The 27,794-nt window shown below is 39.0% G+C and overlaps 1 protein-coding gene across 9 annotated transcripts; it reads right to left on the bottom strand.

Moving 5' to 3' along the window:
* Positions 1-389: 389 nt before the first annotated feature.
* LOC100660910 (membrane-spanning 4-domains subfamily A member 4A-like) lies at positions 390-24,967 on the bottom strand. 9 transcript variants are annotated; one of them, XM_023559709.2, is made up of 9 exons: positions 24,735-24,962; positions 22,815-23,427; positions 22,655-22,731; positions 21,708-21,867; positions 20,333-20,461; positions 10,316-10,372; positions 8,349-8,507; positions 4,319-4,420; positions 390-2,119 (listed from the first exon to the last, which is right to left on the bottom strand). In XM_023559709.2, exons 4-9 carry the CDS (start codon positions 21,849-21,851, stop codon positions 2,027-2,029), a joined length of 684 nt encoding a protein of 227 aa, XP_023415477.2. In that variant the 5' UTR covers positions 21,852-21,867; positions 22,655-22,731; positions 22,815-23,427; positions 24,735-24,962; the 3' UTR covers positions 390-2,026. The 9 variants fall into 9 exon arrangements, with proteins under 9 accessions (XP_023415477.2, XP_064144072.1, XP_064144069.1 ...); XM_064288002.1 differs by lacking the exon at positions 21,708-21,867 and having other exon boundaries at positions 24,735-24,963; XM_064287999.1 differs by lacking the exon at positions 22,815-23,427.
* Positions 24,968-27,794: the final 2,827 nt, after the last annotated feature.

Raw genomic sequence — 27,794 nt, 5'->3', positions numbered from 1 at the left:
GCATCTTGCTAACTATGGTCCACCTTTGGAGCTGAAGGGGGTGGACATGTTGGCATAAGGAAAGAAGGGACTTCATCTACCCTTGAAAATCACTCATGAAGGAAGGTGGATACTAAAATATATATTTTAGTTCTGTATGGGATAGAAAAAAATATATACTAATTTATAAAATAATAATGTTCACGGAAATGCAATGATAGTTTTTTCCTATCCTAAAAATATCACCTCCTTAAAAAGGACTTTCCTGGCTACTCTTTCTAATAATTCCCCCAACTACCAGCCATTTTTTAGTCTATTAACTAGTTGTATATTCCACATAGCTTCTTACAACATTGTTGTTGTTGTTGTTAAATGCTATTGAGTGAGCTCCAACTCATAACAACCCTATGTACAACAGGAGGAAGCACTGCCTGGTCCTGCACCATCCTCATAATCGTTGTTATGCTTAAGTCCATTGTTTTAGCCACTGTGCCAATCCATCTCCTTGAGATATGAAAATATTTTGATTAATTGTTAATATGTTCATTTCTGCCCTTCCTCTTAAAATTTTAACCTAAAAGAGGAAGGACATTGTCTTCTTGCTTATCACTATGCTTAAAGTGATGCATGCCCCATAATGAATTTAATATATATATATATAGATATAGATCCACAAATGTACATGTATATGCAAAAGTATATATATAAAATTTGACCTTCTGTGCATGGCAGTCAGACAACTATTTTTCTACCTATATTGTACCAAGTTATTAGCACAATTTTATGAGCCAGGTGATATTATTACTATTTTACAAAAGAAGAAACTGAAGCAGAGAAAGTATTTGTGCTATGTCCATGGGCACACAGGTAGCAAGTAAGTGCAATGGAATTTTCAAGATAAAAACTCAGAGTTGTCTGATTAGAAAGATGATCCTTTAACACCATGGTAGATTTCCTGATTTAATCTCTTTCTACTATATTACATCTGAATGGGAAGCAGGTAGCATATGAATTTATTGCTACTAATTTTATTTGTTTTGTAAAAAAATAAAATATGTAAAATATATTTAATAAGCATTGAGTAAATACCCTGTACGACACAATCTAATACATGGCACTTGGGATACAAACTTGAGTAAGATACAATCCTTCCCTGTAGGGCAGAAAGAAAGGGAGAGAAAGAGAAGAAGAAGGTGGAGGAAGAGGAGGAGAAGGAGAAGGCAAGAGGAAGAAATGGAGGGGAGAGGAAGGGCAAGGAATATAGAGGAGGGAGATGAGGGTGGGGAGGGGAAGAGTGAGGAGAGGAGAGAAGACAAGAGGAGAGGACAGCAGGGGAAGGGAAAGGAAGAGAGAGGAAGGGAGAAGAGGAGAGGAGATGGAAAGGGAGGGGAGGGGAGGGGAGGGGAAAGGAGAGGGGAGGGAAGGGCAGGGGAGGAGAGGGGAGGAGAAGAGTGAGAGAAAATATAAGGTGAATCTGATCCACGATGTGGTATTTACTCCATGTGTGCTTATACTCAAGTTATATTTACGCACGTATGAGAATTAAATGTGCTATTCTGAGTATTTTGTATGGGGGGATGAAAGGAAAAGAGTGAAAAAAGGGAAAGAAAAAAAAAGACATGCATCTCAACTTTCTGAAGGCAAGAACACCTTGTATCCCCAAATGTGGGAGGAAAAAAATCTAACAAGTAGGGATATTACTATCAAGAGAAGCAGAAATACATAATGCTTGGGATCCCATTTCAGCAATATCTTTTTGCCCTTCTGCTGCCAAATCTTGTTTGCCAGCTTGATGCCCTTACATACTCCTAAGGATGGATGGAAAATTTTCAAGTGTTGTCGACTTATTAAATGTGTGGTATATTTATTTAACTTCTTTTCTGATAAAGAACCAATAAAAGAAGTCATCGCGTTCTTGGGAAAAATGAAAATATTATTCTGAATTCATTATAAAATACACAATTTTTAAAAATCAGGGTTGGAGTCTGGTACTTTCTCAAGTGGGGTTCTTGTATTACTGTCAGGATAGATTTTCTGGGAGATATTTCTACTGTTCTGTTGGAGGCATTGAACCTCCTGGAAATGATGCAGTAGGTTCTGTTTCTGCCACACGAAGATTTGAGGGCATGATGAACACAACCTGTGAAATTAATCAGAACACCGTAGGTGAGTCACTGAAATACCAACATCAGGGTTTCCCTTTCCTGACCACACGATGTCATCATTATCAGAGGCTACTGTTCCTTCTCTGAATCTAGTCTTAAGATAGATCTGGTCGCATTTCTCAGGTATCTTTTAGGTCAAGCTAGCCCTAAAAACCCATTGCCATTGCGTTGACTAGGGCTCATAACAACCCTAGCAAGCCCTGGGACAAACATTCAGTGATGGTTCTTGGCATGAGACTCTAATGGTTGTTTCTCTGGTTCTGCAAGTGGATCAATCTTACCTTTGGCTTAAGGTGCCCAAAAACTTGGGTAAACCAAGGTGTTAAGCTTAATATGGAGTTCTACCCCCAAACAAGAAAGAATGTCATCCAGGGAGAAGGTATCGGGAAATGAAAGGAGAGAAGAGACTCTAGGAAAAATAGTTATTGTTGTTATTTTATTGTTACTTCCCTTCTGATTGATTCCTACTCTTGGAAGCCTCTGGTGTTGCAGAGTAAAACTGCTCCATAGGGTTTTCTTGGGTGTAGTCTTAAAGGAAGGAGCATGCTGATGATAACGTCATAACCAAACTGTGATTTGCCGGCTGTAACTAAAGCATTACAAAAACCACACTGGACCAGAATGATGACAGGAATCATCAGTAAAGTAAGGAAGGTTCTGGACTTCCTTCCACAAATGCAGTGTGAAATGGGGGAGGAAGCAGGAAGAGAGTTAGACATTATAAGCCTCCAAGCCACTGGTCTCTTCCTGGGTTCAAACTGGGAGTTTTGTGGGAGCAAGATTCCCATTCCATAGCTACTCTAGGAGCAGAATGGACCACATGGATAAATGTTGTCATTGGGGGGCGATGATTTACTGAGGAGTTTGTTGACATGCCCAAACGTCTCACTCAATGAAAATAAAAATGACAAAATCGTTGGGAATTGCTAAGAAACTCTCACTTCTAGGCTCTTATGCTGCAAAAACCCAGTACTAGAATTAATGTGATTTAGTCCATCTCTTTTCTTTGGGAAAGGACTGTAGGGGTGGGTGGTGTGGTGCAACATGAGAACCCAAAAGAAGGGAAAGAGGAACAAAAAGACGGAGAAGAGCACCAGAAAAGCTATCTCACCAAACTATTATTTTATGATTTAGCTAGAGTTTCATCTTCTCCTGAGCCTCTGGATGACTGCAGTTAATGAGCAGCTGTTGGGGTTTTAATATCTCCTTCCTCACCCTGGAATCCTGATTTCTTAGGTGATATCCCTGGCCCCTTCTTCATAGGAAGACTGCAGGTGGTGCAAATGGCTTGCACTCCACTGTCAGCTTACTCACTGACAACTAACAATATCAGCAAGAACAACAACTAGGTTTCCTAGAGTATTTTCTCTCCTTTCATTTCCCAATACCCTCTCTCTCTGGGTGTCCTTCTGCCTCTTAACAGCAGGAGGAGCATTTGTTGGTCTCAGGGTATGAGAATGAGTTGTGTGGGCAAATGGATAGAGAAGTTTAAAACCTCCACATTTCCCCAGTAGCTCAAGGAAGGCTGCCCTAATAGGACAATGGAGTAATTCCTCGAACACCTTGGCGGCCTCTCTATTGTGAAGTATTATCAAATCGGGACTCAGAAGGATGGCCCTTTGAAGGAGTAAGGATGGTATAAAAATAGTTTTTCTTTAGCCATTGCGGTAGGCAGAACTTTAAGATGACCCACCAATGACCCATACCCTTTTATGATACCCTTTCCTTTGACTGCGGGTTGGATCTGTGAATATGAGAAGATATCACTTCCATGATCAGTTGACTTTGCATTTGTCAAAAGTGACCTTTTCCTGGGTGTACCTGATCTAATCAAGTGAGCCCTTTAAAAGAGCTTTAAAACAGAAGAAACTTTTGCTATCCTGCTGGTCTCCGAGATATAGTAGCCATAGGTTCTACAGTTGAAATGATTTCTGCCATGTGAGCATGGAAGAGGATCATCAGCCTCACATGAGACCACAGCTCCAGCTGACACCTTGAGTGCAGCCTTGTAAGACCCTGACCAAAGGACCCAGCTAAGCTGTGCCCAAACTCTTGACCCATGGAAACTGGGAGATAATAAATGTGTGTTGTTTTAAGTCTCTAAGTTGGTGGCAATTTATTCCACAGCAATAGAAAACTAATACAGACATCTTCAAGGGAAGCCCAGTACTCACGGAATTAGGGTTACAACAGGTTACTTGGCATCCAAAGGCAGAGAGGGACACGGCAATGCAGAGCTCCAGCACACTTAAAGTGAGCACTAGACCATCCATACCCTGGAAACAAATCCATAACAAAGGAGCATGAGGATGGAGATGACAAGTTCCAAACACTGATCACTGATTACAGAGCCAAAAGAGAAAAAGGACTGGCCCAGGCTCAGGAAAACTGGCTTCCATCGTAGCCAGAACTTTGGCCAGTTCAGTATTTGGCCTGGTGAAAGCCACTTATTTTCTCACTTTATCATTTTGTCACTGATAAAATAATCATGCTGCCTCCCTTTTTCTCCCCCCACTACATTCCAGTGCTATTGTGAGCACAGAATGTGAAAGCACCTTAAAAAGGGGAGAAATGGATCATAAAGATCATTGTCATCTTAGTCCTTTCAAACTCTGGAAATTCCATATAGTGGGCATTATGATATGATCTCATGACTTAGCCATTGCAGGTAGAAAATGTTCCTCCAAAACAGATCTAGGTCCTAATCTCCAGAATATATGAATATGTTAAATTACATGGCAAAGGCTGCCGATCAGCTGCTTTGAGATGGGGAGATTATCCTTGATTATCCAGATGGGCCAAGTTTAATTTATAAGCCATCTTATAAGTAGAAGTAAGAGGCAGAAGATCAAAGAGAGATTTGAAGATGCTGCACTACTTATTTTGAAGATGGAGGAAGGGTCCGTGAGCCAAGGAATGCAGGTGGTAATAAATTTGTTTTGTTTTAATTAACTAAATTTGTGATAATTTATTGCAGCAGCAACTAGAAACTAGTGTAGTAATGGAGCCCTGGTGGTGCAGTGGTTAAGCTGATAACCAAAAGGTCAGCAGTTCAAAATCCACCAGCCATTCCTTGGAAACCCTATGAGGTAGTTTTACTCTGTCCTATAAGGTCACTATTAGTTGGAACCGACTTGACAGCACACGAAAAAACAGGAATGTAGTAATGAACACCAAATGAGTCCATCTCTAATCCATACCCTAGGAGAACTGTCTTTAGGTCCAATCTTTAGCCAAAACACATGGTCCGATTTGAGGGACATTGTGAAAGCACTGTTATTCCCATTAGTCTTTTCCTGAAATGAAGCCTGGGATTCTTGGGTTTAATCACTCTCTACTTTCTCTCCTTGCACAGGGATAGGCCCTCTGGTCTGGAGGAACCCAAGGATGCGGGGCTCAGGATGTAACACAGACTCAAGTGGACCTAAGAGTATTTGTATTGATTATTTCATTATCTATTCACTCATCCCTTGAATAAATAATCAGTGACCTCTGCATTTTGAGCATTGTTGTAGGTCTTGAAAGTACAGGAGCAAAGAAAAAACAGGCAATTTCCTTGTCTTCAAGGATCTTACCATCTAGAGGAGTAGGCCAGAGGTTGGCAAACTTTTTTTCTAAGGGGACAGGCAGTAAATACGTAAAGCTTTGCGGGCTATAAGGTCTCTGTTGCAACCACTCAACCCTCCTGTTATAGCCCAAACACAGCTGTACACAATATGTAAACAAACGAGTGAGGCTTTGTTTCAATAATTTACTTACAAAAACAGGTGCCAGGCTGTGTTTTCAACAAACAGTAGCAAATAAACATGTATTAGTTTGAGCCACATGGAATTGTTGTTTTTCTAGGTCAAGTATAGTTGATCGTTGGCAAATTCCATGTACTTCTCCCTAATGATTCCAGGTAACGTGCTACCTAAACACTTATCTACAAAGATCTTGCCATTTTCTAACCTCTTTTGATAATTACATTCAAAGGTAAATCCTCTGATGCTTTGGAAAACTAACTGCTGGGATAAAGATGAGGATGTTGGATGATACTGAAGATAATAATGATGATGATATTTTCCTCTCTGGATGACTAGAGTTTCCTGAAGGCAGGAACATGGTTACCTTTCTGTGTGTCCCAAAGTCCTGACTCTTAGATTGAGTATAAAATATGGACTTATAGACTTGTGGGCTGAAAGTACAGATGCCCAGGTAAGAAGACACTTGATACTTCAGATTCTAGGAAGACCTTATGGACATATTCTGGTGTAAGGATGGGCGGGAAAAAATCTTCATACAAATAATAAGAATTCATGATGAGCACTGGGTTTTGGAAGAAGATGATTGAAATGAAGGTAGGACCAGCTACATAATTTATAGAGCCAAGTAGAAAATGAAAATGTAGGGCTTCTTGTTCAAAAATTAAGAATTTTGAGACATTAAACCAAGTACCGGGTTTTCTGTGGGCAGCGCCCTGTGTAGACACCGAGGAAGCCATCCCTATTAGCCAGTCAAATACAGGTTTGGTCCTTATCATTATACCCTTAAAGTCTATTACCGTGGGGAACTCCAGAAACTGAACATAAATGTCAAAAATTCTTCTTCAGAATAAGAAGCAGCCAATAGCAAATGATATAATGGGATTAGAGAAAGGAGGCCCCAGATTCAAATTCTGCTTCTGCCATTTCTAACTGTGTCATCTTAGAATAATGTGTTAAGTTCTCTGAAGTGGATTTTTTCTTATTTTGAATGAGTGGCAAGAAATATAATTGTTTACTATAAGAACTGCTAGAAATATTAAGGAGAGTAAATTCATTTAGCAAAGTTAACCTCAAGGCATTATTTTGGTGTGACTATATAGTCCTGGAGACATCCAGGTTACGCTGGGAGTGAAGCAAAGACACTGCAATTGGTCTGCATAATAAATTAGGAACAATGCTGAGGTCCAAATTTAGCTGAGGCTAAGAAACAAGGAGAACAAAAGGAGAGGAAGAACTAAGCATCATGGTGGAATGCTAGATGTTTATACGGAGCAATGATCCCAGAAAACTCAGTGGTGTTGAGACTGGCCAAGAGACTTTGAAGTAGGAAACATTTATTGTTACATTTTGTTTGTTTTCCTGGGCTGCAATATCCATCCAACCCACACACACTTACCCCACGGTCCAAAACTTCAGGAAGTTTTACTACCTACACAATCTTTTATAAGTGGTTGTCTTAGTTTGCTAGTGCTGCTGTAACAAAAAGTACCATAAAGAATGAGGATTTACTGTCTCACAGTTTTGGAGGTTAGAAGCCCAAATCATGGTATTAGCTCTAGGGGAGAGTCCTTTCTTGTTGTTAGCTCCAGGTGTTTCTTGGCATTCCTTGGCTTACAGATGAATCTTCACATGGAATTTGCCATCTCCCTTTTTTTTTATGTGTATGTCTCTGTGTTTTCTCTTGTTTACGAGACCACTCAGAAGGGATTAGGTTTAAGACCCACCCTACTCTGGAATGTCTTGATTAACGTAAGAAAGAAAAACAGGGTTATACTCACAGGTACTGGAGTTACAACCTCACATCTTCTGGAGGGACAAAATTCAACTGATAACAGTGGTAATTTGAAGAATAAAGTTTTAGAATAGTATCCATATTTGAACAAGTGGTACTGAAAATTTGTAAAATACAAAATGAAGATGGGGAATTTTTCAGGAGCAGGATGTTGGAGATAGAAATAGTGAGTCATGCAAGAACATCTAGAGGTGTTGGGAGGGACCCTGGGTTACTCATCACTTGTAGGATAATGTTCAAGACAATTTTACTTTGTTTAGAGAACTAGGCAACCCCATCAGAAGCTCAATCAAGAAGCTCTGGAGACATATAAGGACTGGCATCTGAGCTACATTTATGGAGGGAATAAGAGTACATACTGATCAGAATTGTGAAATTAAGTAAGAAGATTATGCAAAGGGCTCAACACAATAACTGTTAGAAAGTAGGTGTTCAATAAATATGAGTTTTCTTTTCCCACTTTGCCTGATCACATATAGAGAATAAACAAGGAGACATGTGGGATGTAGCCCTAACTCCTAAATAAAAGATTGCCCTTTTTCTCAATTGCTTCAAAGTTCCCAAAATAATGTAGCAATTAAAGAATGCTGATTGTTACTTTTGCCAGAACCAAGGCTCCTGTGACCTGCTTCACTACAGTACTATGTGAAAAGAGGAAGCACTCACTATTAACATGGACTTGATCATGGTACAAGTTCCTGGCATCCCGCTGTTCATACAACCAAAGTAGGTGGATGAAAAAACAGCCAAGCTGAGTGAAGTGATTATGATCCCCACGGAGGCATTCACTGCACTGGCAATATTCAATCCTAGGCTACTTTCAACCTAGAAAGGAATAAAAACAGTCCAAAAACATCACCAGATATGCCTCCATCCTTCTCACCCTCTGCTTCTTCCCCAACACAGCCATCTTCTCCAGCCATAGCCTCTTGACTTATCTCTTTCCTTTAAAGAAAAAAAAACTAACCCATCATCATAGGGTCAATTCTGACTCATGGCAATGCTATGTATTACAGAGTAGAACTGCTCCACAGCATTTTTTGTTTTTTTGTTGTTGTTCAGAATATACATAGCAAAATATACACTAATTCAACAGTTTCTGTATATATAATTCAGTGATATTGATTACATCCTTGGAGTGGTGCAACTATTCTTGCCCTCCTTTTCTGAATTACTCCTCACCCACTAACATAAACTCACTGCCCTCTAAGGTTTCTATCTAATCTTTGAAGTTGCTATTGTCACTTTGGTCCCATCGAGATAGTTTTTAAAAGCATAGTGCTCAAGAAAATCATTTTTTTCTAGTTAAGCTAAACTGTTGTTTGGTTTTAAGAGGACTTCATAGGGTTTTTCTAGTTGCAATCTTTACAGAAGCAAGCAAATGTTTCTTCCTTGGCACCACTGGGTGGGTTTGAATGTCCATCTTTAGGCTAGTAGAGAAGTGCAAACCATTTCCACCTCCCAGGGGTTTAATCTCTTGCCGGAGCACAAATACGGTCTTGTCATTCCCAAACTTGTATCCTCAGATGACTCCCCTAGGAATCTCATTAGAGGGGCATACAATGCCCTTTATACTTTAGTTGGACATACGCTGTGTCCACCCACTACCGTGTTGTACTTCCAGTGCTTGATTACTTGTCCTTCTCTAAATGCTGCTCCCTTTCATGCCTTTATAGCTTCTGCATATTATTTTCCTCCCCTGGGTATTCTCTGGAAACCCTGGTGACATAGTGGTTAAGAGCTACAGCTGCTTAACCAAAAGGTCAGCAGTTCGAATCTACCAGATGCTCCTTGGAAACTGTATGGGACAGTTCTACTCTGTCCTATAGGGTCACTATGAATCAGAATTGACTCAACGGCAGCAGGTTTGGTTTTTGGCTTTTTGGGTATTCCCTGCCATACCTTCTCTTCTCAGAGGAAAAGGTATGGAGCCCTTTTATAAGAACTCAAATTTCTCAGGAAAGAGTGAGAGTTTGGGTGTGACCGCAGCAGTAGGCACATTTCGGTGGATATAACTGGATGAGAAGTTAGGGAGGCAGGTTTGGAAGGACCACCTTCAACATGCTCCACAGTTAGAATTTATCCTTTGAGCAAAGAAAATTCAAATATGGTCTTTTGGCAGGAAAGACATTTGATGAAATTTGGGCTTTGCCTTTTATTGGCTTTGTGAAAGACAGCTTGGCGTGGAAGTTATGTTCTAAAATTGCTTCTTCTTTAATAGCCTTACTGGGAATTTTATTTCATTGTAATCTGAATCAAAATCCTTTTAGATTCCAATTGTGATATACATTTTAATAATTCAGTTAATAAATATTATGTCACACCAACATTCATTGCCCTTGTCATGGGCTGAACCTCTAGTTGCAGGGATCTTTTGACTGCTCCTATTTCACATTTACCCTAAGGAATCCTCTGTGTCTTCATAAAGATCCTCTTAGCAACTCCCTTGCCAAAATATTCAGCCCCATGTCAGAAATTCTATCATTGTCCAGTTAGCTGATTGGCAATTTTGAAATACCAGCCCAACCAGTTGAAGCTCACTATCTCTCCTGCTCATTTAAAAACAATCAAAACATTGGGCCGTCATGTGTCATTAATCCTTCCTCTTTTGGCACAAAAAAAATATTACTCACCAGGCATTTTGTAGTTCTATTTCCTGCCACAATTGACAAGGACCCTGAAGCAAGAAACTAGTGACAAAAAGAAAAATGAAGATAAAAATTTAAGCAGATATTTGAAGTTACGATTTACCAAAACTTACCCCTAAATTACATAGAAATGTTAAACAGATCAATTATCTTAGAATGAATGGTAAACCTTTGAAAATAACTGCCTCCTCCTGAAGAAAGAACAGAGAGAGAAGGTCTACCAGAAGGAATAATAGGGACATTTTTGAAGCCCTTCAAAATAAAGCTAATGTCAATAGTATTTAAACGTTTCCAGAGCATTGAAATATAAAGAAAGCTTCCAATTCCTAGTATGAATTAACCAATACTGATACCAAATTTAAACAACATATTACAAAAATAAAAAGAAAGAAACTAAAGACTAATCTCTCTTTTTTTCTTCTTTTTTTTGAATATTTTATTGTAGTTTAGATGAAAGTTTAAGAGCAAGTTTGCCAATCAACAATTTATACACAGATTTTTTTTTTTTTTTTTTGTACCCTTGGTTGCAATCCCGTCAATGTGTCAGCTCTCTCCTCACTTTCACCCTGGGTTCCCCATTTCCATTCCCCCAGATTTCCTGCCTCTTCCTTCCTTCTAAACTTCATTTTTGAGTAGATGCTAACCTTTCAGACCCCTATATTTGAATGCTCTGAGGGACTCATTCCTCACTGGTGTTACTGCTCGCTCTAAAGGTCTGCCTGTTGTTAGGATGAAAGGTGATCTCCAGGAGTGGTTTCAGTTCCAAGTTTGAAGGGTATCCAAGGGCTATATTCTCCGGAGTTCCACCTGTCTCTATCAGACCAGTCTTTTTTTTTTAATGAATTTTGCTGTACATGTTTCTTCCACTCTGTCCGAGACCCTCTATTGTGATCCTGAACAGTGGGCTCAGTAGGAGTTCCCAGTACACAGAGAATCCCAGAGATTCTACAGGAAATAATAGATGGATGCAGTAAAGTGGCAGGGTACAAGATCAACACACAAAAATCAGTCAGATTCTTCTACACTAAGAAAATTCTGAAAAAGAAATTAGGAAAAAAGTATCATTTACGGTATCACCCCATAGGATAAAATATTTAGAAATAAACTTAGCCAGAGACATAAAAGGCTTATACAAAGAAAACTACTACAAAACACTACTGCAAAAAACAAAAGATAACTACATAAATGGAAAAATATACCATGCTCATGGATGGGAAGACTTAACATGGTGAAAATGTCAAAAATACCCAAAGTGCTCTATAGATATAAAGCGATCCCAATTCAAATTCCAACAACATTCCTTGACGAGATGTAGAAAATACTTACCAATTTTACATGGAATGGAAAGAGTTCCCAGATAAGTAAAGCATTAGTAAAGCAGAACAAAGTAGGAGGACTCATACTTCCTGACCTCAGGACCGACTGTACGGCCACAGTAGTCAAAACAGCACAGTACTGGTATGACAATACATGCATAGACAGTTAGAACGGAATTGAGATTCTAGAAGTAGTAAACACATCCATCTGCAGACAGTTGATCTTCAACAAAGGGTTGAAATGCATTAAATAAGGAAGATATAGTCTTTTTAACAAATGATGCTGGCAAAACTGAATATCCATATGTAGAAAAATGAAACAGAATCAATACCTCACACCATACGTAAAACCTAACCCAAGATGAATCAAAGACCTAAATGTAAAACTTAAAACTATAAAGAACATGGAAGAAAAAAATAGAAGGAAACCCAGGAATCCTAATTTGTGGCTTAAATAGACTATCAAAAGTAACTAGTAATAAAAAATAGTGCAAAATAAACTAGATAACTGAGACCTCCTAAAAATTAAATACTTATGTGCATCAAAGGACTTCTCTAAAAGAGTAAAAAGAGAACCTACAGACTGGGACCCCACACGTATGTCAATTTGTCATACTGTGGCGGCTTGCATGTTGCTATGATGCTGGAAGCTACACTACCGGTATTCAAATACCAGTCAGGTCACCCACGGTGGACAGGGTTCAGCATAGGTTCCAGAAAAAGACAGACTAGAAAGGAGGATTGGGCAGTGAAAAAAATCAAATAGTGAAAAACTTATGAATAGCAGCAGAATATTGTCTGATATAGTGCCAGAAGATGAGCCCCTCAGGTTGGAAGGCACTCAAAATAAGACAGCAAAGAGTTGCCTCCTCAAAGTAGAGTCAACATTAATGACATGGATGGAGTCAAACTTTCAGGACCTTCAATTGCTCATGTGGCATGATTCAAAATGACAAGAAACAACCGTAAACATCCAATGATAACAGAAACATAGAATCTGCGAAGTATGAACTAAGAAAACTGGAAATCATCAAAAATGTAATAGAAAGCAGAAACATCAATACCCTAGGCATTAGTGAGCTGAAATGGACTGGTATTGGACATCTTGAATCAGACAATCATATGGTCTACCCTACCAGGAATGATAAATTCAAGAGAAATGGCATTGCATTCATTATCAAAGAGAACATTTAAGATCTATCCTGAAGTACAACACTGTCATGATAGGGTACTATCCATATGCTTACAAGGAAGATCAGTTAATAAGACTATTAGTCAAATTTGCACACTAAACTCTAAGTACAAAGGTGAATAAACTGAAGATTTTTACCTACCTCTGCAGTCTGAACTAGGTCAAACATGCAACCAAGATGCATTGATAATTACTGGTGACTGGAATGGGAAAGTTGGAAATGAAGAAGAAGGATTGGTAGCTGAAAAATATGGCCTTGGTGATAAAAATGCTGCCAGAGATCACATGACAGAATTTTGCAAGGCCAACAACTTCTTCATTGCTAATACCTTTTTTCACCAAAGTAAACAGAGTCAGAATCGACAGCAACGGGTTTGCTTTCTTTGGTTTTTTAAAGCAGAGACTATACACACGGACCTCGCCGGATGGAATACACAGGAATCATATTGACTACATCTGTGGAAAAAGATGGTGGAAAACTCAATATCACCAGTCAGAACAAGGCCAGGGGCTGACTGAAGAACAGACGATCAATTGCTTATATGAGAGCTCAAGTTGAAACTGAAGAAAATCAGAACAAGTCCACGAAAGCCAAAGTATGAACTTGAGTATAACCAAGTTGAATTTAGAGACCATATCAAGAATAGATTTGATGCTTTGAACACTAATGACCAAGGACCAGGCAAGCTGTGGAATGACGTCAAGGACATCGTACATGAAGAAAGCAAGAGACTGTTAAAAAGACAGGAAAGAGATAAAAAATCAAAATCGATGTCAGAAGAGACTGAAACCTGCTCTTGAACATCAAGTTGCTAAAGCGAACAGAAGAAATGATGAGATGTAAGAGCAAACAGAAGATTTCAAAGAGTGGCTCAAGAAGGCCAAGTAAAGTATTATAATGAAATGTGCAAAAGCCTGGAGTTAGAAAAAAAAAAGGGCGGGGGGAAGACACCCTTAGCATTTTTCAAGCTGAAAGAACTCTATTAAAAATTCAAGCCTCGAGTTGCAATATCAAAGGAATCTATGAACAAAGACGGAAGAAGAGTGGATGCCTTTGGGTTATGGTGTGGTGAAGAATATTCAATATACTGTGGACTGCTAGAAGAACTAACAAATCTGTGTTGGAAGAAGTATAGCCAGGATGCTTATTAGAAGCGAGGATGGCAAGACTTCATCTCACATACTTTGGACATGTCATCGGGGGGACCAGTTCCTGGAGAAGGACATCATGCTTGCTAGAGTAGAGGGTCAGTGAAAAAGAGGAAGACCCTCAAAAAGGTGGATTGACACAGTGGATGTAGTAATGCGCTCAAGCATAACAGCGATTGTGAGGTTGGCACAGGACCAGGCAGTGTTTCCTTCTGTTGTACACAGGGTCATTATGAGTCAGAACCAACTCGATGGCACCTAACGACAACACAGGCAAAATACTGAACAAGAAAAGAAGTATCAAAAGAAGATGGAAGGAATACCCAGAGTAACTCAACCAAAAATAACTGGTCGATGTTCAAACATTTCAGGAGGTAGCATGTGATCAAAACCCATGTACTGAAGGAAGAAGTTCAAGCTGCACTGAAGACACTGGTGAAAAACAAAGCTCCAAGAATTCGCAGAGTATCAATTGAGATGTTTCAGCAAGCGGATGCAATGCTGGAAGTGCTCACTCATCTATGCCAAGAAATTTGGAAGACAGCTACCTGGTCAACCGACTGGAAGAAATTCATATTCATTCTTATTCCAAAGAATGGTGATACAATAGAATGTGGAAAATATCAAACAATATCATTAATATCAGCTGCAAGTAAAATTTTGCTGAAGATCATTCCAAAGCATTTGCAGCAGTACGTCAATATGTGTGATGGTTAAGGTTGTGTTTTAACGTGGCTGGACATGATTCTCAGTGGTTTGGCAGTCATATGATGTTGTGATTACTTCCATGATGAGATTTGATATAATGCAATCACCTCCATGATGGGATCTGCTATGAGTAACCAATCTGTTGAAAGGGAGTTTCTTTGGACATGTGGCCTGCATTGAATATAAGTCAACATTCAAGCATGGCTCGTGGGTTTTGCTCATTCTGGATCCTGCAGCTGGCTCCTGTTCATCTGACCTCCAGTTTTTGGGACTTGAGCTAGCAGCTTACATGTGGTCTTCTCTGGTGATCTTGGGATTTGTCAGTCTTGGATCCTCACAGCCTGTGAGCAAGAAACCTGCTCTCTAACCTGCCAATCTTGCGTTTGCCAGCCCCTGAGGCTAAGGGAATAATGAGAAGCCTCTATCCTGACCCATAGACTTGGGACGTTCCAGCCTCTACAACCGTGTGAGCCATTTACTTCATATAAATCTCTCCCTATATGTACATATAGAGTTTACTGGTTTTGCTTCTGTAGAGAACCCAACCTAAGACGACAAGGAACTTCCAGAAATTCAAGCCGGATTCAGAAGAGGACATGGAACGGGGGACATTATTGCTCATGTCAGATGGATCCTGTCTTAAAGCATAGAATACCAGAAAGGTGTTTGCCTGTGTTCTATTGACTATGCAAAGCATTCGAACATGTGGATCATGACAAATTATGAATAACATTGCAAAGAACGGGAATTCCAGAACACTTAATTATGCTCATGAGGAACCTGTACCGAGCCAAAGAGGTGGTTGTTCAAAGAGAATAAGGGGATTCTGCATGGTTTAAAGTCAGGAAAGGTGTGTGTCAGGGTTGTATCTTTTCACTATACTTATTCAATCTGTATGCTGAACAAAATGATCTGAGAAGTTGGACTGTATGAAGAAGAATGTGACACCAGGATTAGAGGAAGACTCATTAACAACCTGTGTTATACAGATGACACAACCTTGCTTGCTGAACAGAAAGAGGGGTTGGAGCATTTACTGATGAAGATCAAGGACTACAGCCTTCAATATGGATTATAGCTCAACATAAACAAAACAAAAATCCTCACAACTGGACCAATAAGCAACATAATGATAAATGAAGGTTGAAGTTGTAAAGGATTTTATTTTTCTTGGATCCACAATCAACACCCATGGAAGCAGCAGTCAAGAAATCAAACGACATATTGCATTGGGCAAATCTGCTGTATGAGACCTCTTTAAAGTGTTCAACAAGAAAGATATCACTTCAAGGACTAAGGTAAGCCTGACCCAAGCCATGGGGTTTTCAATCACCTCATATGCATGCAAAATCTGGATAATGAATAAGGAAGACCAAAGAAAAATTGAGACCTTTGAATTACAGTTTTGGTGAAGAATATTAAATATACCATGGGTTACCAAAAGAACAAACAAATCTGTCTTGGAAGAAGCCAGAGCTCCTGAGAGGCAGTTATGGTGAGACTTCAACTCACATACTCTGGACACGTTAACAGGAGGGACCATTCCCTGGAGAAGGACATCATGCTTGGTAAAGTAGAGGGTCAGCCAAAGAGAGGAAGTCCCTCAACAAGACGGACTGACACAGTGGCTGCAACAATGGGCTCAAGCATAACAAGGATTATGAGGATGGCGCAGGATCGGGCAGTGTTTCATTCTGTTGCACATAGGGTCATAATGAGTGGGGACTAACTCGACAGCACCTAACAAAAACAACAACAGACTGTAAAAAAATGTTTTCAGTGATATATCTGACAAGGGACTAATCTCTAAAATTTATAGAAAATTTCAAGATCTCAATAATAATAAGACAAACAACCAAATTAAAAAAACGGGCAAAGGATATCAACAAACAATTCGCCAGAGAAGACATCAAAGTGGCCAACAAATACATGAAGAAATGCTCACAATCTTTAACTATTAGCGAGGTCTAAACCAAAACTACAATGAGATACTATCTCACCATAATAACAATGGCACTGATCAAAAAAAAAAAACACACAGGAAAAAAAATATACTGGCAAGGCTGTGCGTAGATTGAAACTGCTGGTTGAAATGTAAAATGGTACAACCTCTGAGGAAAATAGTATGGCACTTCCTTAAAAAACTAGAAATAGAAATACCAATATGATCCAGCAATTCCACTCCTAGGTATATATCCTAGAGAAATAGAGCCATGACAAGAATAGACATATACAAACCTGTGTTCATTGCAACATTATTCACAGTAGCAAAAAATGTAAACAACATCAGCCCTATTAACAGATAAATGGGTTAACAAACTATGGCACATGCACACAATGGAATACTAAGCAACATTAAAGAACAGCAATGAATCCAAAAAACATCTCACGACATGGATGAATCTGGAGGGTATTATGCTGAGTGAAATAAGTTAATCACAAAAGGATAAATATTGTATGAGACTTATTATAAAATGTCAAGAGAATGTTTATACGCTAAGAGAAACATTCCTTGATTGTTACCAGAGATGGGAGAGGGAGGGTGAGAAAGTCACTAGCTAGATAGTAGACGCGTATTACTTTGGTGAAGGCAAAGACAATACACAATATTGGCAAAGTCAGCACAATATGACCAAGGCAAAGAAAGACACTGAGAGGTACGCAAAGGTAAAAGACAACAATGGTAAATAATATTACATATAAAATCCTGCAACAACAGTAAAGACAAACAACAATTTACGATTGTATACATAAGTAGATACATAACCTGAGCAGATGGGGGCAAGAGTATGGGAGTACACCCATGTGTGTATATAGGTTTGGCAGTGAATATTTCTACATACATATGTGTTGCAAATATACCCATATATAATACAGCGCACAGGAGGCATAGTTATGAAAACTTCTAAGCCATAACCAAACACCTCTGGGGACTGAGTTACTGGGCTTGAGATCTAGGGACCACAGTCTTGGTGGACATCTATTTCAATTGGCATAACTTAATCTATAAAGACAATGTTCTACATCTTATTTTAATGAGTGATGACTACAATCTTAAAAACTTGACAGAGGCCGTCTGAGATACAACTACTGGTCTCTCCCTATCAGGAGCAAAGTAGAGTGAACAAAACCAAAGACTCAAGGAATCAATTCGTCCAAAGGAATAAAGGACCCCATGAACCACAGCCTCCTCTAGTCTGAGACCAGAACTAGATGGTGCCTGGCTACCACTAAAGGCTAACTTATTTTAAAATAATTGGAATTTTTAAATAAAAGAGTAGCAAAGAAAAATTTTAAATTCCTTATTAGATGATTAAAATATACTAATTCATTTGACTCCAACAGTTGAGTAATTATTTTCCTTTTGGCAAAAATTGCAAGAGTCAAGTCAATAGACTCCCTGCCTCAGGCTATTCAACTGTTTGAGTTTTGAGGGTTGCTTTGACACTTTGATTTCAAAAGCTTCAAAAAATTATTTTTAGTAGCAAAAATAGACCAATCTAATGAAGCAGCTTGATAAATTTCTTTAACAAATTAATGATATCAAGATGTGGAGATGAGTAATGTAAACTAAATCACTTCTGGAAAAAAATAGCAGAGAGATTTCTCCTTCATATGAAATGTAATGAATCAGGTATTTCTTCAAACGTGCAAGTTTTTAAATGTTGAAATAACATTACAACTTATAGAGTTAGTAGATTTAAGGAAAAAAATCATAAACTGATGCTATATATGTTGATAAGACATTTAATACAATTCAATCTACTTATTGATAAAATATGAAGAGTTGGCTGTTCCATAACATAATGTAATATCTCAGTCCAAAAGTCTTTATCACATTTAATGGAAAAACCCTAGAAGCATATCATTAAAGTTAAAATCAAGAAAGGATGGCTACTAGTATGAAAACTGTTCTGAGTGTATTAAACAATACAATTATATTGAAAAATTTCAAATAAATGTTTAAAATTAATGTTATTTAAATATGAGTTATGTTACAAATATTCAAGAATATCAATTAGAAGCTACTATGAAAAAAAGAAAATTCAGTAAGGAAGATGGGAACATTACAAATAGAAATTATGCATAAAACCAAAACCAAAGCCAATGTCTTTGGGTCGATTTTAACTCATAGCGACCCTATGACCCTACAGAGTAGAACTGCCCCATAGGGCTTCCAAGGAGCACCTGGTGGATTGAAACTGTGGACCTTTTGGTTAGCAGCAGTAGCTTTTAGCCACTACGCCACCAACCTGGTGGTGTAGTGGTTAAGTGCTACGGCTGCTAACCAAAGGGTCAGCAGTTTGAATCCGCCAGGCGCTCCTTGGAAACTCTATGGGCCAGTTCTACTCTGTCCTATAGGGCCACTATGAGTTGGAATCGACTCGATGGCACTGGGTTTGGTTTTTTGGTTTTATTATAAATACGTGTGTATTTGTGTGTCTCTTATGTGTGTATGTTTGAAGACAGGGCTGAATGAAAGTACCTCATTTACCATAGCAAAAATATTTTACAGTATTTTAGATGGAAAAACATAAGAAGGAATGTAAAATGTCACGTATATAAAACTAAAAGAAAACTTGAACAAATAGTCTAACATGGGGATATTTTGATGGAATTCTGATAGCAGTGGGTGGGGTTAGTGGGTTTGGTAACTAAAGGGACCAAAAAAGAAGAGAAATTTTTGGTCGGCTCTTGGTATTGGTATTTGTACTCGTAAGAGAGAAAAAAAGGCACTTCACAGGTAGGATTTGGAAATAAGATTGAAGAAGGAATAAATGAAACTAACAGAAGCATTCTGCCAAGTAAGCAAAAGCAGGATACTATTAATGTTAATTTTAATAGGGAAATTCTCATTTATACTCTCAATTTTCAGAGAGCTTTTGTGTGCGTGTGTGTGTGTGTTTGGAGGGGAGCATTTTTAAAATTTTCTTAAATTTTAATTTTAATTATGTTTTTAAATTTAATTTTAATGATAGTTATTGTTATTAAACTTATGAAACAAAATTGATTTAATTGTCCTGTTTGTTAGCCTAAACTGTTTGTTAAGACTTGATAGTCATTGGGTCAGACGCTATAAATTGCATAACAGCCAACTCCCTTTCTCCTCCCTGCCAACAAAACCATCATTTTGTTTAGTGCCCCATAAACTTCAACATAGAATGAACCCTCCTCAGGTACAGCGGTGAGTCATGATTAGTTGAAACCATTAATGCCAAGTCTATTCCCATTGCCCATAGTTGGTTTGGGAATATGCATATAAAACATTTCTGAACATTGAGCTAAGTCAAGAAGTCTGATATGGTCTACCAGGAGTTCTTGATGAGGTCTTGTGTCGCCAACCAAGAACTAACTTGGAAGTGACTTGCCACTGACCTTCTCGTTTAGAAATAATCAATACTGTCAATATTTAAGCCATCTGGGCTGGGTCTTTTCTTACATGTTGCTGTAAAATATTGTAACTGATATGTATTAAATATTTGATTTGCCTAGCTTTCAATGTATTTATATTATTATGACCAGTATAAATATGAGAAAATTGAATCAGAGGGAGGTTAGATACATTTCTCAAGGTTACAGAACTACAAGTAGAGTTAGGATACTATTTCCAATTATTTCAGAAGGCACTTTACTCACCGTCACTGACCCCCACAGTGGGTACCCGACGTATACTGAAATGGGATTTATTCCACGAAAAGGTAACAAGACACACAGCATTATTATTCCCAAGCTGAGGTTCATCACGGCAATCAGGATCTGGACAACCTAGAAATGATGACAAAAGTAAAAGCCAATTATCCACCATAAAAATGTTGCCCAAGCCACTCTTTCTCCAACCACAGAGTTACACTCCTTCTCAATCTTTCGAAATACTTGGATGTGGTTCTTGATATTCTCGTGTCTTTTTTTTTCCCCCGTATAAACAAAAAAAAAAAAAAACAAAAACCAAATCTGTTACCATCAAGTCGATTCCAACTCTTAGCGATCCTATAGGACAGAGTAGAACTGCCCCAAGTGTTTCCAAGGAACAGCTGATTGATTTGAACTGCCAGTATTTTGGTTAGCATCAAGCCCTTAACCACTGCACCACCACGGCAGAAATGTGAATATAGCAACTTACAAAAATGATCTCTTGGGATATCTATCTTCGCCCAAGGTATTTCAAACTAAAAAAAGGCTGTGCTAGGATCTGCTCAGAGACACTTTACTGGTATCCGTGATGCTACTCCTATGACAACTGTTGCTCTGCTTTGTCGCATGCCCAGACAGGGGAGACACAGAAATTAGAACAAAGTCTTCTAGCAAGCATAAGTGACCTGAAGGAAGGACAGCCCGTAAAGGGAAAGGAGAGAAAAGACCAAATATGACATTTTCTTGGGATCTGGGACCTGAGACCATGACTGTGAAGACAGAGGTTAACACTTAGGGACACTTGACTACAATTGTCCCATGGGACTAAAAAGGATTCAAAGTGTCCACAGTGACTTTGTCCTAGTGCTTTGAAGCCTGAGTTACAGATAAATTTTAACATTCACTATCCATCAACTAGCATTAACTTGTCTCTCTTTACACCCTTATTTCTTTTAGGAAAATCCACCTAAGACTCCAGGGAGGAAATGCAGAGAGAATATAAGGGTTTTCATCATCTGTGGAGCAGGACTGGCTAAGAAAATAACCTACACGGAGATACTAACAACAGGCAGCCATCAGGTATCAGGAAGGCCTGTGGAGGGGACACAAGCTAGTCCACACTGGGCCTTTTCTTTTACTGCTCTTCCATATGAAAGTTGAATATATTTATCAAGATGACCACATGAATTATAGGCATGATATGATAGAATATTCCGCCATTCTTTTTTTTCAATTGTTAGGGTCTGAACATCAAATACTGCTGTTCTGAAGATCGGTTGATATGACATGATGCTTGAAGGAGAGAGTATTTGTCATCAGGTTTGATCAGTTTTGAGTATACAACATCATTGGTCTTCTCCCAGATGTGCACCTGACTTACCCCTAGAACCTTGGGTTCTCCCTTCAAGAACTTCTCTGGCATTCCTTTCCACACATATGAGTGTAGATTAACAAGCTGTGCAATCTGGGGTACACCAGGCCCAGGCCCTGGTGTGGCCTGTTGCATTCCCTGCAGCGTTGTCATAGCAGCAGAAAAGGTGCTACAATAAAAAACATAATTCAGAATGAGGTCCTGGAAATGACAGGACAGGGGCACTTTGAGGCAGGTTACTCCATAAGGCAGTCTCTGGTCAGCATTCCCTGATTAAGTTGTAACAGCTGTCAGGATATTTCACAACATGTTAAAGAGGAAATTCATTTCCAACATTCCTGATTTGCTCTTGTCTTGGGGAGGGAGGAAAGAGGGGATTATATGATTGGTAAGCACATGATATTCATTTTTCCATGTGGTCAGTGGTTGAGTCTTTCTATCTTTTGCAGTTTGTTTCAAAGATTTTTCAGAACAGTCAAGGTTGTCATCTGCTTCCTGCTCTCATGGAATAAGCTAGACATAGGACTAGGCAAAGCCACACCAGGGAGCCCTCCTTTTTCTCTTGCAGTCTTTGCTTTGATGATAACCAAGTTGGTAAAGTAGGTAACATATTTAAAGCTGTTGAGTAGGTGTATTCAGACTGAACTCTACATTTGACTCAAAGTGATCGTATATGGTGCAGTATAAATACCCCATAGGGTTTCCAACACTATAAATCTTTAAGGAAGCTGGCTGCCACATCTTTCCCCCATGTAGCAGCTGGTGGCTTCCAATCGTCAACCCTTCAGTTAGCAGCCGAGCACTTAGCCACTGTATGCCCAGGGCTCCTGATAATAGTGTTACCATTATTAATCCCCAAATGGCATTTCACTGCTCTTAGTATAAAGTTAAAATCTTTAGTGTGGTTGAGAGAAGAACCTCTGCTACTTAGCCCACAGCTATTACCATAAACTTACCTTGAATCTCCTTTTTATTTTCAAATCCCCAAATATTCTTGACTCATTTCAGTTCTTCCAAACCAGCAATCTCTTTCCTATATTGAGGCATTTGCACATGGTGAACCTATTGCTAGGAATGTTCTACCCCTTCCACAGCTGCCCTGCAACAAAAACCCACCTCAGCTTCTGGTCCTTCTCATTCACTGATGGTATTACATACACTCTGCCTTCTCTCAGACACAATTCCCCACTTCCCCAACTTCTCACAAATGGCTTACTCAATCTATGATGTTGACAGTGGTTTAAGAAATCTGTTACTTCTCTCTTAGAACCTAGAAGCCAAAATTCTTGTATATGAACTTATTTCTCTCTAATGCAAAGGAACCTATACATTCATCTCTCACACATACCAAGGATTTAGGAATTTTATGCCCTGTTGTATCAAATACCCCTGGTGATCTGTTTCTATATTTAGTGTCTCTCCAGTAAGACTTTGAACTTCCCCAGGACAGAGATATTATATCCAAATAATGCTTCCAAGTGACTCTATGGTCTTGCTATGTTTCTGGGGTAATATTGGTCAGATTCTCATCACCCAGGGCTAGTGCTCTGTCTACCCAAGGATCTCTGACTCTGGGTTCACATAACTGCCTAGGAAACCCTAAAGGGCAGTGCTACTCTGTCATATAGGGTCTCTATGAGTTGGAACCATCTCAACAGCACACGAAAACAACAGTCTTCACACTATGGCACACACGTGGTCTCCATGAATCAGGGTGACTTGACAGCAGCTAACAACAAAAACAAAACATCAGGTATAGAAACTGATATAATTATCTAGGCAGGTAAATTCCAAAAGGACCAAAATTTGTGCTTACTCTTCCTGGCTCAGCTTCCTAAATTCAACTACCAAGGACTCCAAAACAGTAGAGAATATTGGATGGATTTGAGAAACATTTCTTCCAGATTAGGAAATAATCTGAACACTAGTCTTGTCACATTTTCTGTGACATCTATCAATCTATTCACAACTAGTGTATTTCCCCCTCTTTTTTTTTCCTGAGAACAGAGGTCAGAAAACTAAAAAATCCCTCACTCTTCTTGTACTGGTTCCAAACTCCTTGTGGATCACCACTACCACTGATCTTTTGCTTCCTTATTTTTCTATCATCCTCCTCCTCATAGGTCACAATTGCCAAAGAATCATCCTGAGGAGGATTGTCCAAAGGTCCACCTTCTCCTTCTTTGGAAAATTTATAAAATAAAGGTTCATATGGAAGCTTGAACCTGTGTGGGTTTTGGATGATGACGACTGTGATGTAGGAACAGTGACCTGGGGCAGGAAAAGGCCCAGGCAGGAATCGAGAAGTCTGGGTTCCACTCCCAGCTCTTTTATTGACTTGTGTGATTCTGGGCAAGTCATTTCCCTTCTCTGAGTTTTGTTTACCTCACCTGAGAGAAGAACAGGTTGACTATAACTACCTGCACACTTTTTTCTGATTTCAAGAATGCTAAGAATCTACACAGTCTCTTTCATTAGTAGACTTCTTCATGAGCAGCTTCAGGTTAGGGTTGGGTGTCCAGTGCATGGCACCAGAGACCCTGGGGAAGTAAGTTAGACCACAGCTCTACCTCAGAGGCCAGTCTAAATGTGTAAGACTGTGGACTCTGTCTTTGCCCCACACCACATTCCCAAACTCTGCCTGTGGCAGATTTTCTTTGAAATGCAGAATTATAAAATAACCTATTATAGGCAGAGAAAAAAGATCATGGAAGTGATATGAAATAAATAGTTAAAAGTTTAAATACTGCTTTCAGATTTCTGGAAGGTTAGGGACCTAGAGGAAAAAAAAACTAGAACAACCTCATCCAGCATCCAGCTTCAGCCTTTATGAGCCTTCCCTTGTTCCCGTCCTCTTCAGCAAAGACTGCTTCCAAAATACTCCAAAAGAATCTGTAAAGGGGCACTTGAACCACCCCAATCTAGAAGCACAGAAAGTGGCCTCATTCTTTCTCATTCTACTCCCAAGAAACTTAGGACCAACCAATGAGAAAACCATCAGCCCAAAAGCCTAGGAAGGCAAGTCCCTGGACCTACCTTCTTCAAGCCTGGGATGTCTGCTGTGTGTCTGATGAGTGCTGGAAGAGGCTCTGAGCAAGTGCTTCTTGGTCCTTCCGTCCAGATACCGTCACCTTCCCCAGTTCTACACCTCACTCACCTTTAGATCTGCACCCTTCTTCTAATAGTTTTTCTAAACCCCAAAGGCTGAGAATTTCTGAGTAGACCTACTTCCTTTTTTATCTCAGAAATGCTAACTGAATTTGTGTCCATAATATGGGTGTGGATGTCTATTGTACAATTTCCTGAGCAAGCATTGGCAACTTATGTAACCAGTACTTTTCACAAAATAATAGTGGTTATTACTACGCTATTACAAAATAATAGCAGTTATTACTGTGGTTGAACATTCACTGTGTGCCAGACTCTGCTCAAAAATTTTTATGCATGCAGAGTAATTTAATGGTATTTAGAATCCATCCAAAAAGCCCTTTTCCACAATTTCATGTAATTTCACTTGCCACTTCCTGTATACCTAGAGAAATATGTTTCACCATTTTATAAACAATTTAAATGTCCTATTTACATGAAAGTACACCAGTGGAGATCCATTTTAAAGTTATACTTTGAGGGTCTCCACTTAATTATGAATGGTCTTAGAAGATCAGAAAGTTGGATGCCTGTCAATAATTAATACAACATCTTTCTAAATCAAGGTAGTAGTTGATACCATATAGAGAAGTTGGCCTTTGATTAAGACAAATCAATTCCAATCATTTATTGCACGACCTTGTTATTTCTCTGAGTTGAAGTTCCCTTATTTGTAAAATGAAAATAACACTTACCTCATATGAAGAAGGAAAGCAAAGTGAGGTTTAGCTCTCATTCAGTCAACATTTTCTTAGTAAACAATTACTATGGGTCATGTGGTATGTTATATGATTCAGACAAAATGGTGAAAAAACAGACACACTCTCTGTCCCCAAAGATTTTACAGACAAATGAACAATACAGATAAGTAAACAGATAATTATAACACAGGCCAATCAGTCCCTTGCAAGGTAAAGTAGAGTACCCTAGGAGAGCTCGTGGTAGGATCAATTAACCTAACCTTGTGGAAATAGAGAGTCTTCCTAGAGAAGGAGACATCTAATTTGCCACATGAAGAATGTGCAAGATACAATCAAATGGAAAGAAAGTTGGGGGATGAATAGGGTTCCAGATAGGATCAATAAAATGGAGAAAATCCAAGATGAAGAAACGGAAAGAGCTTCAGGATTACTCAAGAATAAAACAGGAGCAGAGAGTAAGCATAGGTCATTCAAGGCCTTAAGTCATCTTTCGGTGTTTAAAATTTATTCTATGAGTAATGTGAATTCATAAAAAGGTCACATGCTTTGGATATACGTCTACTTTGATTTTCATAATGAACCAATGAGGCAGAAACTATTATGCCCATTTTCCAGAAGATGAAATTGAAGCTCAGAGATGTTTACACAGACGGTTTAGGTGAGATTAAAACCCGGTTTTGTCTAATTTGGGAAACTATATTATCCAAAACCCTCTAGGATTCTCATCCTCAAAATGGAAAAAAAAAATGTGTTTCATAAATATTTCCTGGCTACCATGTGGAGAAACAACTGGAAGAAACAATTCTGAATTCAGGGAGTTAGGCCAATGAAATCAGCCTCTCTCTAGGGAAGTAATAATGATTACCTAAACTATCACTACTGTTAATGAAGATGGAGAAAAGTAAATGCATGGGAAAGATGTTTAGGAAATAGAAGTGACAGTACTTGGTGATATAATGGTTGTAGGATAAGAAGAAAGAAAAAGAAAAGATGACAAAAACAGATTCTGATTTAGAGAACTGAATAAAAGATATACGGTCACTCACTAAGGCAATAGGCATGGACAGGGACAGATATGGGGGACAAATAGTAACATTTCGAGCATGTTTCCTTTGAATAGTGTTGGGAAAATCCAATGCTGACAGAAGATGTATAACTGGGATAAGCCAGTGAGTGAGAACATGGTTACAGAGGTAAACTCTGATAATCATCAATGCAGAGGGATAAGGCCACCCAAGAATTTGAGTGGAGACACAGAAGACCAAAGTCTTTAAGAGAATTTAAGATTAAACCACTATTAGCAGAAAGAGGAGTTCTCAGGGGGAATCTGAAAAGAAAGCTAAGGAAGGTAGCAGGAAAACTCAGAAAAAGTGGCATCACAAAAAACAAGTCTACAGAGAGTTTCATGACTCCAGAAGGAAGTTTAGATCAAGATGATAGACTGAGTAGAATTGTCAATCTCCCCTCCAGCTCTATATTCCACTAAATGACCAAAAGGTTAGGGATATCATTAACAGATAAGTAATTTTTAGTAATTATGGAGAGCTGAAAACAATGAAAATGAGACTTGCTAGACAAGCAAGGGTAGAACCACCTTAGCCCAAAGTAAGCACGTAGGAAAACTAATGCAGAAATGAGAGCAAATAGAGAGTTTAAGTTCAGTGTCATAAAATAGAAGTAGTAGGGGAGTGGGACAGAGCCCGGGGCAGCTGTTAAGGTAATTAATTATTTAAATTACGTTAGAAGCAACTGGGTTAGTTGTCTCTTTCTCCCTCCCCAGGCATCACACAACATGCCAAAAAGCATGAGAACTCTTTTTCAAACAAAATGAGAGATCTGCTCTAGGGGAACACACAAATTGTGCTTGGGCTAAGTAAGAAGCAGGACAGAACAAGGAATTACTTCAAACCTTCAAAATAACAGAGGACAAAGAAAAACATAAAAGCAAGGAAGAAGGGAATTACAGAATTGTGGTCCCTAAGCGAAAGCCCCAAGTTTACCCTCCAGAGCCAAGATTCTGATGGAGACATGAACAGACCCTGGTCTGGAGAAGTAGGATGATTTCTCCTATCTAAAACACAAATGACCTGCACATGGGACCTGGCTTTGTACCAATTCCTTTCTCACTATCACCAGGTAGGGGCTTAAGTAGGAAAAAAAAAAAAAAAAAACCCTCTGCGTTCAAGTCGACTCCGACTCGTAACAAAACTGTGGGACAGACTATAACTGCCCTACGGTGATTAAAAAA

This window comes from Loxodonta africana, chromosome 7 (genome assembly GCF_030014295.1).
Source record: "Loxodonta africana isolate mLoxAfr1 chromosome 7, mLoxAfr1.hap2, whole genome shotgun sequence".
NCBI classification, from domain to species: Eukaryota; Metazoa; Chordata; class Mammalia; order Proboscidea; family Elephantidae; genus Loxodonta; species Loxodonta africana.
This window is presented reverse-complemented; position numbering and strand designations above follow the sequence as displayed.

Coding starts and splice junctions, on each gene's coding strand:
- LOC100660910 (XM_023559709.2), bottom strand. CDS start 21,851: ATGACAACGCTGCAGGGAATGCAACAGGCCACACCAGGGCCTGGGCCT. Junction 10,373..20,332: donor CACTGTGGGGGTCAGTGACG/GTGAGTAAAGTG, acceptor TTTTGTCACTAG/TTTCTTGCTTCAGGGTCCTT. Junction 8,508..10,315: donor ATAGAACTACAAAATGCCTG/GTGAGTAATATT, acceptor ATTCCTTTCTAG/GTTGAAAGTAGCCTAGGATT.